General features: G+C 43.1%; 1 protein-coding gene across 4 annotated transcripts in view; it reads left to right on the plus strand.

The window, feature by feature from the left end:
• Positions 1 to 5,056: 5,056 nt before the first annotated feature.
• Positions 5,057 to 19,748, plus strand: part of LOC131083833 (bifunctional methylenetetrahydrofolate dehydrogenase/cyclohydrolase 2, mitochondrial-like) — a 39,494-nt gene continuing 24,802 nt past the window's right edge. For all 4 annotated transcript variants that reach the window (XR_009114485.1, XM_058024804.1, XM_058024803.1 and 1 more), the window contains exons 1-6: positions 5,057 to 5,240; positions 7,527 to 7,711; positions 8,011 to 8,133; positions 12,715 to 12,867; positions 13,574 to 13,681; positions 17,297 to 17,389. Coding sequence is in view for 3 of the 4 variants with exons in the window: in XM_058024804.1 (XP_057880787.1) it covers positions 5,107 to 5,240; positions 7,527 to 7,711; positions 8,011 to 8,133; positions 12,715 to 12,867; positions 13,574 to 13,681; positions 17,297 to 17,389 (796 nt within the window). In the remaining variant the exon portion in view is untranslated. The remainder of the gene's footprint in view (positions 5,241 to 7,526; positions 7,712 to 8,010; positions 8,134 to 12,714; positions 12,868 to 13,573; positions 13,682 to 17,296; positions 17,390 to 19,748) is intronic.

Genomic DNA, 19,748 nt, shown 5'->3' on the forward strand with positions numbered 1-19,748 from the left:
CTTGAAGTGGGCTGTGTTTAAAGTTAAACGCATTTTGCTGGGTGGGAAGGAGTTAACAGTGTTTGCTATGGTAGGAAACAGTAAAAGTTTGCAACAGTAAATTTGTTTCCAGAAGAGAAATGGTTCGGGTCCCAGCTGTAACAAGGATCTCTGGCACTTCTGAAAGCCAAGAATCCCCTTGTCTGGATTCCTCAGTGCACATTTCCAGGACAAACAATCTCTGCTGTCACTAGGTACATGGTACTTGTTTAGTGACAAATCTACTGAAATGAAATGAAATGAAATGAAATGAAATGAAATGAAATGAAATGAAATGAAATGAAATCCACATGAAATCCACATGAAATCCACACAAAAATCCACATGAAATCCGACAAAACCTTATCTGAAAGCACACCCACATCGTGGCCTTGCTGACATGGGGCAGTCATGAGTGTTCTCCTGTGACACCTGAGGAAAGCTGGCTCATCCCCAGAACACGGGACAGACAAATGAAGGTAATGGAAATCTGTCTCCTTTACACACCTATGAGTAGAGAGCATGAAATGTTCTTCTGTTTCCTTGTGAATTTCCTTGCACATTTTTTTCCTTGCAAAAATAAAAAGGTGATTTTTTCCCCTGCCATTTAAAGGTGACCTGAGACTGTTGCTCCCTCTTCAGAACCTTGAGAAAGTCCTGCCTGCCCTGGGCACCTCTCAGCAAACTCCAGTGTGTCTGCACACATGATGGCTTTCCCCAGGGAATGGTGTCTGTCTGAAATGACCACATTGCCCTGTTACACCATGTCTGTCTCAGGAACAGCCCAGACAGAGCTACGCACAGCTTCACTTTACCAGAGCAGCAGACATTTGACAAAATCCCAGGGCAGATTTTTCACTTTCCATGCCCAGTACACACCAAAGACCGTGACTAAAACACTAACAATAACCAGATTCTTTCAAAAACTGAAAAGTATAATTTACCAGCAGCAATAAATGCCTATTTAATATGCTCTTTTTGAAAGCCATGGCTCAGTAAAAACTTCTATACTTCTTCCCTTGTGCTCTGTGTCATATGTTTTTCTTCAGATGCAAGTTAATCAACTAAAACAGCAATGGAAGTATCTTGTGCAACTCTGGATTTTTGCCTCCCACCCAGTTTTCAGCAGGAAAGTACATTGCCCAAGAAAAAATGTTAGTAAAACAGGACACATCAAAAGCCTCCCAGGTTGTTAAAGTCCTCATGAGGTCCAAGAATTGTTATCATCCGTTCTTTGAAATTGTCAAGATGGTAAGCATGAATAAAGTTAATCTTCACAGCACCCTAAGGCATTCACATAAGTGCCTGTAGATAAGTCAAATATACAAAGTCACAGTAAGCCTATCATTGCAACTTAACACTATGTTTTACACTTGAAATTGTTTGGGTTTTTGTTTTGTTTTTATTTTGATTGGCTGGTTTGGGTTTTTTGGTTGTTTGTATGTTTTTCGTCCTGGAATTGAAAAGAGAGTTTGGTTCCCATGTAAATTTCCAGATTTCAGCAAATAGCATATTTTGTACTAACCGGTAATGAGCTTGATGAACTGAAAACACTTATAAAATATTTGAAGGAATGACTAGAAAATTGCTTAGTTCTCAATAGCTGCAGACCATGGAGCAAAATGCTTTCTTGGAGAAAATAAACATGCTTACTCTGCAAGGGTAAAAATATGACAATCAAAAATTATGATTGTCACCATCTGAATAACATGTCACTCGCTTGTAAAGACTTCTCTAGGAAGGCAGGAAAATTCCTTGAAAAGTATATTCCATTTAACATCAAAAATAGAGGAACACTTCTGCAAAAACTCAGCCAAACACCTTGTTCCGTGGACCTGAGCTCACTATTTTCTTCTATACAAAAAGAGCACACTCAGAAGCTATCACCCTCCAAGACAGCAACAATTATTATGGAGCTTGGGGGTTTTCACCACTACTATTTGATTAAAGCGGCTGAACACATTTCAAATGAAGGCGCTACACTTAAAGGGTTTCAACAGAAATAAAAAGCAGATTCTTCTGCCCTCTGCAGAAACGGCTTGTCACGAAAAAGAAATAGCAGACAGGTTTTCTCAAAGCTCCCCTACGGACTGGGGAGATTTACCTTAAGGACGAGCTTCTCCCGCCCTCAGCTCCGCCCACCCCTCAGCCCCGCCCGTCCCTCAGCATCTCCCGTCCCTCAGCCGCCACCTGGATCTCTCGGTCTGTCCCCAAGCGACGTCGCTTCCACCTGTGGGGTCCGGCCGACATGGCTGCGGCCTCCTCAGGGCTCCTCATCCCTGCTCCACGCTGCTGCTCCCGGCCTGGGCGCCGCTGAGGGGCTGGCGAACCTTCCTTCGCCTTCCTCCCGGCACCCCGGGCCGGCTGCAGCGCCAGCAGCGCCCCTCGCAGCGTCGCCAGGTACGCGGCGCCCACCGGGGAAGTTTCCGGCTCGCTCCTTCCTCCTCACCCTCCTCACCCTCCTCGTCCCCCTCACGCTGAGGCGGGAAGCGCGCGGGGGGCAAAAAGGGCGGGAAACGCCTGAGGGGACGGCGAGGAGCATTTGATCAGTGTTTGGTGAGGGACCGAACGCGGCACAAAGGTTCTGGTACTGCTTTCACAAAGTAATAACAGTGAAAATAGCATTAGAAAAGCAATAATTTTAGAAAGTAATAACAGAAAAAACAGCGATAAACATTAATAATGCCATTCACAAATATTACTGGATCATTTAGACCCATTTTTCATGCATGTTTTCAAGTAGAAACAATCTGATTTATCTGAAATAGCAGTTTCCTTATTACAAAATAAGTGATAGACAGTAATAACTATTCCTACTAGGAGTAGTAACAATTCTTTCTATATAGTGACAGTCTCCAAATTCTGTCAGATATTTGCAGAAGTGTGTGCTATTTTGACTTTTTCACTGGTTTTCATCATTAGGCAAGAGAACAGGGATTTTCAGCTTCTCTTAAGCTGGATTGACATATTTTAACTTGGTTTAACTTGTCTTTTGGGTTATTCTATAAGAATGATTAAGAATTACAGATGTTGCCAAGAATTCTAGTGTGTCTAAGCACGCATTACAAATTCTGTGTGGTAAGGGGATCTTCATGAGGATCTCACCTTAAAGCTTATTCTATTAAATGGAGGGGGGGGGGGGAAGAAAATCACACATTAAAGTTCTTTTTCTCTGATAACAAATCATCAAAACAAACCCAGCACTTTATTTTTTTTTTACTTGGGTATGCAGATGAAATTAGCGCTGCTACTGAAGTCAACAAAAGATGTCTTTGTGAATTTAAAACAAATCAAACCCACACCGAAGTTCCCAGCAATCCCCATACCTGTTATGTCTGTCCTCTTGTCACTTGCCAAACCATTCTTCAGCTGACTTTGGTTCTGATAGATCACTGACCAGATGATTTAAAGATTTGGGATAACACTCATTTGTAGACAATCCCAGAAACTAACTTCTCTCCACGTCAGTCACATAACTAAAAAAAAAAAACCCAGAAAATTTATGTCAGGTCACAATTTTCAATGTGCTTTTCATATTAAAAGTTCAGCAAACGTGTTGCATTGCTGATGCCTCTCTAAGATCGTGGTATTTTCCTTATTGAAAGTGTGTGTATTTTTCCAAAGCCTCTTGAAAGTTGCATAAACTCCAAAGAGTTATGCACATATTGTTGGCATTCCCTTCTATACCTTCGCAATATTACCATATTCTTCGTGGGAATTAGACACGCTGTAGCATTAATGTCCCACAGCTGCAGAGTTCCCGACTCTTTGAATCTGGTTGGTTTTTTCGTTTTTGGTTTTGGAGTTTTTTTTAACAGCACAAAGTTTGTGCCTGAAATTTGAAAGTCTCTACTTTTCCCTGGTTGAACTTTTGCGTCTTCTGAAAGTAAAACCAGGACATTTGTGCCACGTTCTGTCCCCTCACCAAACACTGATCAAATGCTCCTCGGCGTCCCCTCAGGCGTTTCCCGCCCTTTTTGCCCCCCGCGCGCTTCCCGCCTCAGCGTGAGGGGGACGAGGAGGGTGAGGAGGGTGAGGAGGAAGGAGCGAGCAGGAAACCTCCCCGGTGGGCGCCGCGTACCTGGCGGCGCTGCGAGGGGCGCTGCTGGCGCTGCAGCCGGCCCGGGGTGCCGGGAGGAAGGCGAAGGAAGGTTCGCCAGCCCCTCAGCGGCGTCCAGGCCGGGAGCAGCAGCGTGGAGCAGGATGAGGAGCCCTGAGGAGGCCGCAGCCATGTCGGCCGGACCCCACAGGCGGAAGCGGGGTCGCAACCGCGGGACGAGGGGAAGGACCGGGACAAGCAGCCGAAGCGGGTGAGGGGTGGACGGGAGATGCTGAGGGACGGGCGGTGCTGAGGGGTGGGCGGACAATGGCGTGTTTTTATCCAGGGTATAATTTGATAAGAATAATATTTTAGAAAGGGCAAGCCATTAAAACCCAGCATGCACATTGTCTGTGGAAGCACCTGAGCCACAATGCTTTTGGAAACATTTAACTCGTCAGAATCCTTGCCAGGACCATAGCAGAATATGAAGCCTCACTAAGCTGACACATCCTTCCAAAGCTTTTCCCAGCTTTATAAAGGAATTTTCCCGCTGTCAGTAGGCTGGTGGGAGTGCTGTTATTTTGGCATGCTTTTTAAATGCTATTTCAGATCTTGGTTTGTTTGCTCCTTCCGCTCTGCACAGGCGATTTTTTTACTATAAAATCTGCCATTGAACATGACAGAAGTCACCAATATGCAAGCTGCAAGCGATTCCCTGAGTTTTCCCCTCAGAAAACACGGGGGTGCAGGGAATAACTATAAGGGGCAGCAGCGATGCTTGTCCGCGGAGCCCTGTGTCTGCCCAACCCAAATTGCGACGGGAACAGCAGCTCACGGGAGCCAAAGGCTGCAGCCAAGCCCATGTTTGGGGCATCTTTTGCGCGGCTCCTGCTGTACCCTGAGGCTCCAAATCCCTGTCACGCAGATTCCTCAGCTCCTGCCGTCCCCGAGCTCCGCCCGCTCTGGCCTCGATCCCGGTGCCGGCGGTGGCCCCGCCTGCCGTCGCTTGGTTGCGGCGCCGCTTCCGTCGGTGGGGACCGACCGAAATGGCGGCGGCCGCCACAGCCTTGTCCCTCTCCTCCGCCTCCTCTGCCGCGCTGCTGCGCCCGGGCTGGGCGCCCCTGAGGCTGTGGCGAGCCCTCGCTCGCAGCGCCAGCAGCTTCCCCCGCAGCGCCGCCAGGTACCTTGCACCGATCGGGTCTTTTTCCTCGTCATTCTCCTTCCTCCCTCCTTCTCATCCTCCTCATCCTCGTACCCCTCATGGCGCGGCGGGTCCAAAGGGCGGGAAACGCCTGAGGGATCAGCGCGCTCGGGCCCCCCGCGATCGCCCTTCGGGACGGATGCCCTCCGATCCCCGCTGAGTTCCGCGGTTCTTCCCGGGGAAACGGGGAAGAAGCAGCGGGAGAGCGGGGGGCGAGCGGGCCGTGGCCCTGGCCTTGGTGATACATTGGGGGTTTAAGCGGTGCCCTTGAAATTGAAGAAACCCCTCGCGATGTGACCTTCCTGCCCCCTCCCTGAGGGGAGTCTGCGAGTTTGCTTGCTCCTGATACCTTAAAGAGCCTGTCAGGGGATTTATACAGAATTGCCGTGTATATTCATCATTTAGTGGCAAACAGGGCATGCTTTGTAGCACCGGGGATCAGTGTCATGACAATAATCACCCCCTGCATTTTATTTATTGTGCTGTCTGCAAATGGATTCTGGTGTTGGTTTTGCAGCACTGCAGCTCTGAGCTCTTGCCTGGGTCTGCGTGGGAGGGTCTGTTTGAGCTCCTGCTTATGGACCTTTTCATGAACATGTAATTGTGTTAAGACCTGTCTGAAAACTGACTAGAGGTTCAGCACGTCACAAGTGCCGATGCTGAGAGCACTGTCTTTGTGATTTCAAGAATGAAAAGATCAGTGAGCTGAACAGCCATTGAAATAAGCGTCTGACCCTTGGATGTTCTGTGTATTGAGTATTGATTCTGTCAGTTTTGGGAGAAACAGCTGTATTTCTGGACCAGTGCATATTCTACTTCTGTGCTACGTTGCTAGTAACTGTTTTTTCCAGTTCTGCAAAACATAGATGTCCCTGCACTAATAATTTTCCAGAGGTTTTTATGGGGTGTGGGACATGTCCTGTTGTGATGCTAGATGTGATCTCGGGCTTCTGGAGTACAAATTGATCTAAAATAGCAGTGCAGATCTTAGTTTGTGTCATGGCCTGCAAGTCACTGGGTTCATAAACAAGAAGAATTTTCTGTGGTAAATCCATGGTGGGTTCAGAGTAAGAGCATGCCTGGGTGGGTGGGATAACAGTGGGACAGGATGGTGCAGTGACACATATTAAGTCTGTCATTTTAACTTGGTCATGAAATCTGTCACAAATCTATCATTAAACCTGTCATTTGCCAACACCTGGTCAATGTTTCAATGTGTGTAAAATTTACAATAATAATTATTCATGACTTAGTTTCAATGTCTGCTGCAGTGTAAGCTTTCTGTACAGGCAGTGATTTATTTGTTCATGCAGTTCTTGTGTGATATAGCCATCAAAGGACTTATCTAGGTTCTAAATCTAAGAAGCATCAACATATTTCAGTATTTGCTATTTTTATATTTTACAGATGTGAGAAGTGCTATGTACTGACTCCTTTCCTATCAGCTATGAAATATGAGAACTACCTCTTTGAGGCTTGGACAAAAAATTGTGTAAATAATGCTACATCAAATCAATTTTTAGGGAAATTTGAGGAGGGAAATGGGTAAAGTAAAACTTAAGGGAGTAAGACCATCCTCATATTTTATTCCAAAACGCAGGAGTTCATGTACATTTACATGGCTGGCTGTGTGTGTTGGGAAATGAGTTGTGGATGGTTAGCTTCTCTTCCACGTGCACTGATGGCACATCCACACTCTTCAGGTAAGAGAGTGGATGTGGGCACACAGTTTGTGGAATTGGGAGTGGGGCTGTGGCTGAGCCTCATCCCCAGTGGGCTCCAGCTGTGAGCAGCAGGTGAACCTTGTTGAAGGTAACAGCCATGGAGTGTCCAGGGGCACTGACCAATCACCACAGGGAGCAGAGGGCACACAGGTGCAGTGCATAAACAAGAGGGTGTAAAAGGTTGAACAAGAGCAGAGGCTTGCAGCCTTCTGGAGTTGTGTGCTGTTACTCTGTGTAGGTAAGGGCATGGAGTCATCTGAAGAGCTATGGTGTCACTGTGTATGGATGAGTGCTGAAAGCCTTCTGAAATTGTATGGTGATACTTTGTGTATTGTGGCCATCTCAACTGTGACAAGTGGGAAAGCACTTCTTTTCCCAGGTAGGTTTGTAGTGTTTTAGTGTTTTTGAAGTAATAATTGAAGTACCACTACATGAATCAAAACATTTGGGAGTGTTGAAAATGGTAGAGTACACACTTGAAGGTGCCTTCTTCCTGATGCAATTTTAACCCTAAGTACTGTATACCTTTTTATCTTTGTAGTGATGAAGCAGCTGTTATCTCAGGGACGAGGCTTGCACACCAGGTTTTGAAAGAAGTTCGAAGGGACGTGGAATCGTGGATATCTGCTGGCAACCAGAGGCCTCACCTCACTGTCATATTGGTAGGAGACAATCCAGCCAGTCACATCTATGTCAGGAACAAGATAAAGGCAGCTGCAGCTGTGGGTATGTCATATGAGTGTTCCTTTAGTAAGCTTTAAAGAGAAAAAAATAAAGCAGGAGGAATCCCCTTAGTGTCTTAATTTAATTTTGCACCAATTTCTTCCACATGTTTTCTGATGCACCTAAGGAATTGCATGGATGTATGGAGAAAGTAGTTTTAATGTGATTTGAATGGGTGCTGCAAGTTTCATTTTGTGTTTGGAGACAGTTCTTAAGAATCAGACTGATTTTTGAACTAAATGACTAAGCTGATCACTCTGTATTCTTATTCTGCCATGTCCTCTGTCTTTTGTTTTTATCAGGCATTTCTAGTGAGATCATACTGAGGCCTAAAGACATTTCACAGGAAGAGCTCTTGGATATGACAGCAAAACTCAACAAGGATTCCAGAGTTAGTGGCTTATTAGTTCAGCTGCCTCTCCCAGGTGTGTGACATCTTTGTCCCACTCCTTATATTACATGGTCCATATAAGAGGAAAGAGTTGAATAGTTTTGGGTTGCAAGTGTACCTTAGGGCCATAAGAAAGTCTTGAAAGAGGATCTGCATAAGGAAGGGTTGGGTGAGGTGTTTTTTGTTGAGTATGCAGTTCATTTTAAAGAAAATACTTCCATATGTAATACTTGTCTTTTTTTAATGATCTATCACAGTGGTGTTTCAAGGCATTTCACTTAATTTATCCAGTTTTATCTTCTTTATTTTTTTGCGATTGTTGCACTGCTTTGCCTTGAATTTTATGCTTTCATTCTCTATACCATGCAGCATTATGATATATAGCAGGTGATGCCATAGCCTTTCTCATAGCGATTCCAGGTTTTGCCTTAAACATTCAACATTTGTTTTCATTGTTGGCCCTAATGTTCCAGGTGAGCATTGTGCTAAAAAGCCTTGACTAAGTTTTTGGGGTTTTATTTACCTTCTTTTAATTTATTATAAAATCTCACTGAAATATCACGGGGGAGTATTTGGCCAAGTGGTATTTTTGCAGGGATGAAACTTGCAGAGAAATAAAGAACTAAACTGAAAATGTTTTTTATCTATAAAACAGCCAAACTGAGTGTTATGAAGGAAAAATGCTTTGGTTGTGTTTGTAATAAACAGCAGTGCTCATGGTGAGGAGGGTTTGCACTTGGCGGTACACGAAAGCCGCCCAAAATGCGCCATGTAGTGAAATAAGTTCGCCACAAGGTGGGAGAATAACACAAGTCAGGAGCCACGTCCTGGCCTTCAAGGTAGGAGCTGATGGAATGTGGACAGTTTCCTTTGGAGGAGCATCTTTCCCAGTGACAGAGATTTGCAGCAGCAGGTGATGTATTTACCAGAGTTTAGTTGCAGCCATGAGAACTGTAGAAGATGAAGCACCAGCAGCTTGGGGATGGGAATCATCCTGTCTGACGCCTGTAGCAAAGGAAGCAGGCTTGTACACTGGACTCCCAGTGTTCCCTAAAAATGAGAGGTGTCATGTGTCTTGCTGGTGAGGGTACTCAGGGGAATGGTTAGGTACCACTCATAGAAATGCATTTATCAGGAGAATATCAGGTTGCTAAAGTCTGCTTTCATCAGTGCACAGTTCAGAACTTCTTTTAGTCTCAATATGTAATGAGTTTAAACCTGGTCAACATGAGGAAAGAAAAAAAGCATGATGATAATTCTAGCTGTGTCAGTTGAACTGTTTGATGCTTCTGTACTGAAGTGCTCAAGTCCTTAAGTAAGGATTAGTCCTAAAATTGTTTGGAGATTCTTGCCCAGTGACACAATAACTACATGAAGACTAATTAGCCTCTCTCCAATCTATCAGACAGGCATAGCTGTTGCTTGTGGTAGGAAGAGCTTTAGAACAATTTAATCCATAGCAGAACTTTGTCAATATTGCAGTGTCTGTATAGTAAAGTAAAATGTGCGGTTTCTTGTGAACTGGAAATATTCAGTAAGCTCTTTGTGTGAGTTATATTGTTATTCCATAACAATATAACTCAGCTAAGTGGGCTTTTTTCCTCAAAGGAACTTAATAAACTAAAGGGTTAAAAGTTAAGTTAGCTTGTTTTCCAGATTTTATTTGCCTTGTAATGGAAGGAGACAAAGCTCAGAAATTGTGAAAACTCTGTCATTGAAGGCTGCTTATTCCAGAACTGAGGTTGTGGTGTGGGGTTTGGGACTTTTCTGCAGTAAACTACTTAAGGTGTGGCTTTTGATCAATTTTGGGTTAAAAAAGGAATCAGAAATAGCTTTGTTCTGTTGCACTATTTTAAGCTGGGGCAACTTAACTTTGAGGATTTTAATCTTTGACTCAGGAGAAATTATTTTCTGTGCACTTTTGAGTGCATTTCTTCGGATAGTTTTCTAGAAATTTTCCTTTTTTATTGGTTTGAGTTGCCTGGGAGAGGGCCACAAAATATTAATGTATTTGGGACAGAAGATGAAAATCCATGCAGTATTTTTTTCAAATGCCTTTTGTGCTATGTTATTATTTTCAATACTCTTCCCTTTTGAAAAGCAGCCTTTATTTTCCATGTCCTAGCACCAGAGGCAGTTGTTGTGTAAATAGGAGTTTCTCTGTGGGCAAATGCTTGGCCAGTGATGCCCAGTGTAGTCCTGCAAGTTCAGCCAAAAAGGGAGAGGAGGAGTGCAGGGAGTGGCTTGTAATGACAGCAAGGAAATTTGTATGGGTATCAGCTCATGTTTTATGAGACTGACAGTAAGATAATTAAGAAATTTCGTTCCTCTGGAAATTAAGAAGGCCTGTGGGAGCTTCTTCTCTGGCTCACAGCTCACTTGTCCCCAGCTGTGCAGCAGCGTTTCCTCCCAGTACTGTAAATCCTGTTCTGGAATTCTGCAAATCAATTTTGAATGTTGAAAATATCCATGTAAAACATGATTTTTTTTTCCTTTAACATAATTGTGTCCATTATCTGTCAGGTTTTGGGAAGCTAAAGACAGACAGTGTGGAGGAGGTGTTTTTCAGAGCAGTGTTCTGCTCATCCTAGGCACAAGGAAAAGCATGGCTACCAAGTTTGTGTTGGAAGAACAACTGACTTGCCTAAGGGTAACAAGTGCTTTTGCAAAAGCCATTTAATAGGTTACTCCAAATTTCTTCCTTGGTTTTGTTTTCCTTTTTAATTCCCCAGTTGACATGAAAACAGGGTTATGGTTGCTTTCAGTCTCTGTGAGGCAAGTTTCAGTTCTGAGAGACTCTTTCATCAATGTACTTAATATCTTAATTTCCACAGTCTTTTCTCATTAGGATTCAAAAGCAAACTTGCTCTCATCATAAAGTGGAGAATTAAACTGTAAATCTTAGCAGCCTGGTTTATCTGTAGGGGTTTTCTAATTGGAAATCTTACAACAGGAGATTAGTATGGTTTAAGTTCTACAGCATGCTTATCTTTTAATTATCTACCTCCTTTTAATGGAAAACCACAAAACCCTCCTAAATTAAAACATCCTGTTTAGGTCTTTAAAATATTTTACTGGCAACATCTGAATTTCCTTGTTGATGCTTATTTTCCTTTATTTGGTTTTTTTAAACCTCCTGTAGTGAGCTCTGACTTGGACACTGGGACATTTTGCCACACATTTGCAGGATTCTGTTCAGGTTGTGAGTCATGTAAGGGATGCAAAAAGCAATTGCTCTGAGATGGAAATTGTAAACCCTCAGCCTACTTGTCGGGTTTAGGGGAAAGTAGTTTGGTTCACTCTTGCAGGTGCTGGGGAGGAACAACCGAATTCCCAGGAGGTTCAGTAACAAACAGGTCATTAACTCATAGAGGGTCAGTGGCTCTCTCCCCATCTACCTGCTCTGGGGTTCAGCTTGCCTTTCTCCCGGACAAAAGCTTTCAGCAGGTCTGGGTTACTGCAGGCCCTGGGTCAGTCAGTGCCATTATGGGGCTCTCAGCAGGCCGTGGGTCGGTCATTAAGCAGTTTGCTTTTTGGATTAGTATGGGATGTTTTGTGGAGCTGTTCCTCTGTGGTGTTATGTATTCCAGGTTTATGCTTGGGTTTGTAACTCTGCAGGAAGAGCTCTGGCAAACACTTTTTTTTTTCCATAATCAGTACTAAAGTTTATGCTGTGTAAGCTTTAAGCAGTTACAGAACTGTCTTGTATCAGTGCAAATGAAAAATATTCAGTATGAGTACATATGAATACAAAATTTGTGTAGGCAATGTCATTTAAGCCATATTTAGTGTTTTGAGATCACCAATATCAAACAGTTTGGTGTCTTCTTGGTTTTTTTCATGAAGTACACTATGTTTTGGTCCTACTGATGAACAGTTGACTAAAAAATGCATTGTTGGAATAGGAAAGCTAGACCTTCAAAGTTACTTCAGCTTCAGATTTCCATTGATTTGTTTAAAAATTAGCTTGTGTGTCCTCTGTGGGCTTAGAAACCAGAAAAATGCATGTAACTGTTCTCCTGTGGTTTGTTGGGTATTGTACTCATATTGCTGTTATTATATTTCTAGAGTTCTGTACCTTATGAGCAGTTCTTCTCAGCAGTATTGTTTGTTCCTTCACAGTCAGGGCTCCTCCAAGGCTCTCCCTGACTGGAAAGCCCACCCCCTTTTATCCCAGTTGCCTTCATGAGCCACAGCTGCTGCCCAGTTAAAGACATCACAGCTGTAGCTCATTTAGAACAGCTAGGATTGGGGCACAGCCACTTACATAGTACATATATTTTACAAGGACTCCTACTACAGTTGGACTTTTTGAGTCATTCCATGTTTTAAGAATTCTACGTTGCAGAAATGAGTTCCTTGAATATTTCCTCTAATAGTTACTGTCCTCATTCTCAGCTGCATACTGGGTCTGTTGTATCAACACTGTAACAAATGGCTTAACCTAATCTTCAGTAAAGTGTTTGTTTGAAAAGGTAAAGCTGCCTTTAGGGGCAGTGTAGTTGGTTCAATCAAGAGCAGTAATTGATTACCCTGGCCAGGTCTGGGCTGTGATGATGCATTGATGGCACCTGACAAGGGAGGGAGCTGTAGCTGAGGGCTGTGTGTCTCCTAGATCACATAGATGAGCGGACAGTCTGCAATGCCATCGCCCCTGAGAAGGATGTGGATGGGTTCCATATCATGAACATTGGGCGGCTGTGTCTGGATCAGCCTTCCATAATCCCTGCCACCGCTGCTGCTGTCTGGGAGATCATCAAACGGACAGGTAGGAGACTCTCCTCTCCTGGAACTCTTCTTGTCCTGGGAGGTGAACAAGGGATCAACTCAGGTGTGAGCTAAAAGGTCAGGGTTCTCTAAATGCGTTGGGCTGATTGAAGAACGAACATTTAGAGTATTAATCTGAATAAGGAGCTGCCAAGTAGATGGCCACTTGTGCCATTAGTGCAGCTATTATGTAAGTGTAGACAGTAGTATTTGGTGGAACACTTCAGTAACTTTCTGGGTTTTGTAGTTTTGCAGGAAATTTTTGGTGCTGTTGTTGTTCTATTTGTCAAATAAAAGCTGGGATGTGTAAGCTCTTGTGGAGAAGGGAGAAAAACAAGAACAAAAAATGGGAGCACTTAATTCAGTACTGGAAGGGGGGAAAATGCATATGTTTTCAATAGTTGTAATTTTTTATTTACAATGTACATGTCCTTACTGGTAGACATTCTGTTGTGGCTGGACTGAGGAAATTAAGTCCTTGCTAAGGGTGATTCAGGTACCCTGAATGAGCTCTCAGTTTTCTTTCTCTGAGGTGAAAGCTGAAAGTTTTGTGGATTCATCCCTCAAATTCAGCCTTGTGGATTTTCAAGTCGTGTTGATGTCAGCAATCCACAACCATAAATAATTCTGTTGTGGGGATTGAGAAGAAGGGTTTAGATATATCAAAATACTGGAAAATAATTTTTTACTTTTTTTTCCCCTGCAAGGAATACAAACATTTGGAAAAAATGTTCTTGTAGCCGGAAGATCCAAAAATGTTGGAATGCCTATTTCAATGCTTTTACATACTGATGGAGAGCATGAAAGGCCTGGAGGTAAGTCCAGGAATGTTATCCCAATGTTTTCATTTGTGAAGTCCTGAAAATAAAGCTGGCTAGAGGACTCAGATTTAAGAGCAAGCTTTCCACGCTTTTGAATACTTTTGACCAGACCAAGAAAATAAATTTGCTCACACATTTCCTGCCTTATTCTCAGGAGAGCAGTTTCTGGACTTGACTTTTTCTGGTGTTAAGTCATCACTTCTTCCTCCATTTGAAACAGCTACTATTTCAAGTGATCCTTGAGCGTAGCCTTGAAGAGCTGCAGAGGCTCCCGTGATGTTTTTACAATGTAGCTGTTTATATGCCTTACCTTCATGCTTGTTCAATATTGATTTTGTTGGTCATGCACCAGTGAGCACACATGTACACATATGCCTACATGTACACACACAGATTTAAGTATGAATAAACAAAAAAGTGTGGCATGACCCTTGAGTTGTGCTATGTCAGTGAGGTGTTGCTTATAAAAGTACCTGAATGACCAACTAAGGAACTCTACAGTGTGAGTACCATGATTACTTGTTGGCCTGGGGAGTGTTTCTGCAGTGCAGTTTATATCCCCCTGGAAATTGAGTGCTGTGGTGGAAATATTTTTAAGGAATCCTAATTACAGAAGCCTACATGTGCTGCTATAATGGTGCTGTAGAAATTAAAACAAATATAGCTTAGATAGAATGCTGCCCTTTTGCTGCTTCATTTTGATGTTAGAAACTGCTGTGGTGGTATCCACAAATGAGGTGAACATGGACATTTAATTCCAGGCCTGTTTAATTGGAGCAGAGTGAAATCTGTTATTAATATAATAAAACACTAAAAGCTTTATACTAATCATAGAGTTGTTTTTTCCGTTCAGCCTCTGTGGGAAAGTTGCTATTTGGAACTTCTCTCAGTGCCTGGATTGTAATTACCATTGCTGCATAGTTCTGGTCTCATCCTCATTCCCACGGAAATTAGTAGCATTTTTGCCATTTGCTGCAAATATTGGGTGACATTTGTTATTGGCAGTGCAGCTGATGTTTGAAGTAGGCTTGGTAGAACACAAGGTCATGTTACGAACTACTTACACATTTCCCACCTGGAAATGAGGGGACCTAGTGACCTGTGATGCTTTTAGCAGCTTGTTGCAAAACCCTCAGCAGCTGCATGGGCAGTTTCTAGCTGTAACTAAATACTGTTTGCAGCTTCCAGCTTTTGAGTGGATTGGATCCACGGCTCAGTTTTGTTGTCTTGTATCCTGGCTTTCTAGTTCCTGTTTGACTGTCTGGTAGTGCAGCTTGTTTTGGGGGGTCAATCCATGAGGTTTTTGTGGTGCTTCATGGTCTTCTGCCAAAGTTGTGGTTCCTGACATGTCAGAAGACTTTGATTGAAACCCTGCTTGTGGGCATTGCCAGTGGTTCTAGGTGTGTCACATATTTGGTGCAGGGACAGAAGAATCTTCATAGTCCCTTGCTGACACTGGAGCCTGGATACAGAAAGAGTTAACTCATGGAAGTTCTTTGCCTAATCTGAAGAAATGGATTTATTTCTCAGGTAGTTTCATAGTTTTCCAGTCTGCTGAGTGCTGGCACACAGTATAGAACAGCTGGCAATGAGAAAACAAAAGAATGTGTACTCCTCTGATAATGAGCTGGCATTAAGTGTCTATGTGCTGTGTATATGATGGTAAATAATTCTGTATTTGGGGTAATATGGTGGAGTTTTCCTCCCTGACTCACAGATGGGGCTCTCCTTGAAGTTCATCTTCTGCATTTGGGTTTAATTTCTGCTTTGAGCAGTGAGAAATTGGCCTGGATGGCATGTGTAAAGGAAGGGGGGGCCAGGCCATGGTTTCAGCTTTTTTTCCTTTTTTTGAAACTCGGGAGGATAGGGACCAGAGAAGAACTACAGTAAGATGCTGAAAAAACTTTCTCAGGTTATCAGTCAAGAAAGAGGTTTTTTCATCAACTGGGCTGATTTGATTATTTTTTTTACAATTGAGAAATGATGCAAGGGGTGGGTATACATGGTACTACTTTTTGTTGTGCATTTTGGCTGATTTTCTTTCTAGATTATGAACAAAAATTACAAGTTGGGGACTGTCATAATTTGTGATGTTTCATATGTAGATGCACTCATGTCCTGCAGGTGGCAACATCTGATCAGATGGAAAAGCTGTGTGAACCCCTTCCAAAATAAATACTGTTCTGTGTAGGCAGGTCAAGAGACTATCTCTGTTTTGTAAGCTAGGGAATTGGCTTGGGAGTATGATGTGGAGTCTTAATTGTTAAATATATTCCTCTTCTTTCAGCAGAAGTAGCAGTGTAATAGTAGTTGTTTATTTTCTGTTTGGGCATGATCACAAATAAATGGAAAACCTCCCCTTTCTGAGGTGTCTGTAAGCTTCTGGACTGCTGTTCTTAAGGTAGGGGCTTTTTTTTTTTTCCCCTTTTTTTTTCTCCTTTCATTTTTGGTAGTGAAGGCAGTTGCTTGGTTTCAGGAGCTGACTACAGACACGTTAAAACTTTACAGACAAATTAGCACCAATTTTATTCCTCAGAGATAACCTTGTAACTTTGGCTTTTATCCATTGGTTTTTCTCAACCTTTATGCTGAGTCGTGATTGTGGTTTTGGGTGAGACATACTACTTTTGCTTAGAGGAGTCTTCCAATATCTGCTTTATTTTTTTCAGCCTGTACTTTTCTGTTTTTGTCATCTGCAAATATTTTGATCTGCTTGTCTTTGGGGAGATAATGTGCACTGCAGAGCCTGAAGAAGAGGCATAAAAAATGAGGGGAGAGAGCAGTGAAGCCAGGGCACAGAAAGGTTGAAGATGAGATGCCTGAGAGAGATAATGAGAGGCACAGATTAGACCAGTCAGACACATTCCAAAGGAAGCAGATGTGATGGTCATGTCCGAGAAGGCAAAAGGTTTCAGTTTAATTGCAAATAACACAACCTAGGTGTCTGTGATGAGTGGAAGGCAGAGATTGGGGGTATGTAACACCTGAACACTGCAGTAAACATAATTACAGAGAGGGTTGGCAGAAGTCTTCTTGGAGAGCTGTTCTCTCTGCTGCTTGCTTGGGCAGCCTTCAAGGGAATACCACACTGCTGTTGGATGCAGTATGAGCCTTTGGACCCTCTCCCTGTGACTGCTCATGTTGTGGTCTCTCCTCAGTGTCTCCACAACACATCACAAGGGTTTTCATGTCTTAGCAGGAGAGTTTATTATGTGTGCTTCTACTGATGGTCTTGTGTTGAAGTTTTTGTGTGTGGCAAACAGCTGAGACATGTGGCACCCTCTACACACTGACCTTGGTAAAACACACTGGCTTCTGTGCTGGGTTTGTTTTGTGGAGTTCCACTGAATGTAACAAAGCCATGGAAGGGAAGTATATAAATGAATTCATCCTGTGAGAACTTTTAAGAACAAATGTTTTTTCATGTGTGAGCAGCAAGTCTTGTGAGTGTTCTGCCTATGCTGATTTAAAAGTCACATCCCAAGATAAATCTGATCATCTGTTCTGTTGTTAATGTACCAAAGTAAATAATTTGTGCCTGAGGGTAAATGCTGTGCTTTTTATAGTATTTTACATCTGACAATTAATTGCTTTTCCCTTCTGTTTCAGGTGATGCTACAGTGACCATTACTCACAGATACACCCCAAAAGAGCAGCTCAAGATCCATACACAGCTTGCTGACATAGTAATAGTTGCTGCAGGTAATGCTGGTTGGTGTTGATGCTCCAATTGCAGTATTTCAAACCTTCTGAAAAGAGGACTTTGCAGTCTGTGTCTGTGGCACTGGCTGTTTCACACTTCACTGAATAATCAGTGCTTGCTGAGGGTGTTGCAGTAGGTAGGATTTCTCCCTGTAGGAAGAGCAAGTGATCGGGCTCTTTGTTCTTGCCCTTCACATTTGCAGACTCATAAACTGCTTCTTGTCACATGCGACACCTTTCCCTTAGGGAGACTTTGGAGTGAACTCAAGATTGGGAACCGGTCAGTGCATAGTTTATACAGGTGTAATTATGTAAATTAAAACATTCTCTGTGCCATGGAAAAATCATGAGTCATTTAAATTTCGACAGGAGGGTTTCTTTAAATCAGCTGGAGCCTGCATTCATAAACCCACAGTATCATTCCACCACTGTTAGAATTAAGGCCAACCTTGCCAAATTAACTGGAGGTTTGGGTAAATGTTAGTAATGGCTGGGGCTTTTTTTCTTTTACAGTTATCATGTCAAGAGAAAGACAGTGGTAATTGCCTAGAGGAAGGGGACTGAAAGAGCAGTGTCTGTGCTCTTAAAGCAACATAAACTGAAATACTTGGGGTTTAACTAATCTGTCCCAAAGAAACAAAAGGAACTCTGCTTCTAAGTGGCCTTTTAATTTCTTTATAGGTATTTGAAGTAGAATACAAATTAATTTTAAAAAAATCAAGTGACCCAACTTAGTATGACCTTGGTAAAATTCTGGGTCCCTTTGCAGCTCAGGGGTATCATCCTTCTCTTGTACTGTTTTGTTGGACTACAAGAGAATTGTCTTTCCTCTTTTCTGCTCCCTTTCCCCCTCTTTCTCATCCTGAAGACCCAAGACTTCCTTATGTATTTTCTAGATGAAAATAGACAGACAGGTACCTGTCTAAAACTTGTCACTTCATGCTGAAGTGAGATGCCCTTGCCTTCAGAGTTTAACTTCGCTGGCAGGCCAGGATCAAGAAACAACTTATTTATCCCACATCTAATTGTTCAACTGTGGGCCTGACCAGAATTCACCACTGTGAATAAAAGACAGCAATGGTGTGCTAAATGGAAATAAACCAGTGGCATTTCATCCAAATTCACTGCTTCCAGTTTAATCATTGCTTCTGATTTCTGTGCTGAACATGGTTTGTCATTGTTTATGCTTGGAGTTAAATGGCCTGGTAGCCATTCAGCCATGTTTACCTTTCACATTATTTTCCTTCTATAATTTGTAACAGGAGCATGATACAACACTCATTACACAACTTGAGATATACTTGGAATGATGAAAAAACCTGGGGCTAGGTTGTGCAAACAGGACTCAGCCCTGCCCTGGTGTGTGCTCTGGGGAAAGTTGTGTTTTAGAAAGGTGGAATCACTTCAAGCTTCCTTTTATTACATGAGAACTGTGCACATTTTACCTCTGGGATCACACACTCCCCGGAAATGGGTGATCTGTTGAGTAAGTGTTACCTTTCTTGCAATTTGTACCTTGCCAGGTTGGAACAGCTGCTTTTACAGGCCACTGCAGAATATGTGCAGAAGAAGAGAGCTTTTTTTGTATGTGCCTGCATTGGAAGACCAAGGTTCCTTTTCCTATGTGGTACTTTTGCAAGAGCCATCTGCATCCTGGCTCCTGATTGGTGACTTGTTGCAGTGAGTCCCTTCTGATCTGGCGCTCCACCTCTGAGTGCTTTCCTGTTCACTTGCATTCATGGTTTTGGTGGTACTTCAAATCAGGTGCTTCTTTTCTCTTACTCCTGAAAGTAAGATGATCTGGCTCTGTGTGCTGTCTCTCATTTGCCCCCAGGCTTGGGGCACCAGTTTTCCTGATTTGGATTGTAACTATCCATGCAGTTGATTCCTTCTTATTCCTACCCAACTCCTTGCATCTTAAATTCCAACAGGCTGCTCTTGTCCAGCCTGCCCCTCCCTAAAACTTCTTTCAATACCACACAGCTTTTGGATTTCTATCTAAGGCATTGTTTCCTGTTAAGCACACCTGACACTTTGTATCTCGCCACAGGGGTTACCTCTCTTGGCCTGCACTCCCTGCCTGTACAGACATCCCATGGAGTCTGTTCTTTTTGCCATCAGCCCAGCCCCATGGCAGCAGTGCAAGTGCAGCTTTACCCAGCAGTGCTCCTAGAGCCACCTCAGGACAGGCAAGGCTGTGATGGAAGCAACAGGACTCTGGAGCCAGTCAGCTTGCTGCTCCTGCTCTCTGGGCTTTCCAGTCTGCTGAGAGAAACAGGACTCATCTGCCTGCCACGTTTTGGAGGGGGATAAACAGGGAAAGTAGTGACTGTGTCAAATTCCAGATGAACTTCTGCTT

The sequence above is a fragment of the Melospiza georgiana genome, chromosome 5 (genome assembly GCF_028018845.1).
Source record: "Melospiza georgiana isolate bMelGeo1 chromosome 5, bMelGeo1.pri, whole genome shotgun sequence".
Lineage (NCBI taxonomy): Eukaryota > Metazoa > Chordata > Aves > Passeriformes > Passerellidae > Melospiza > Melospiza georgiana.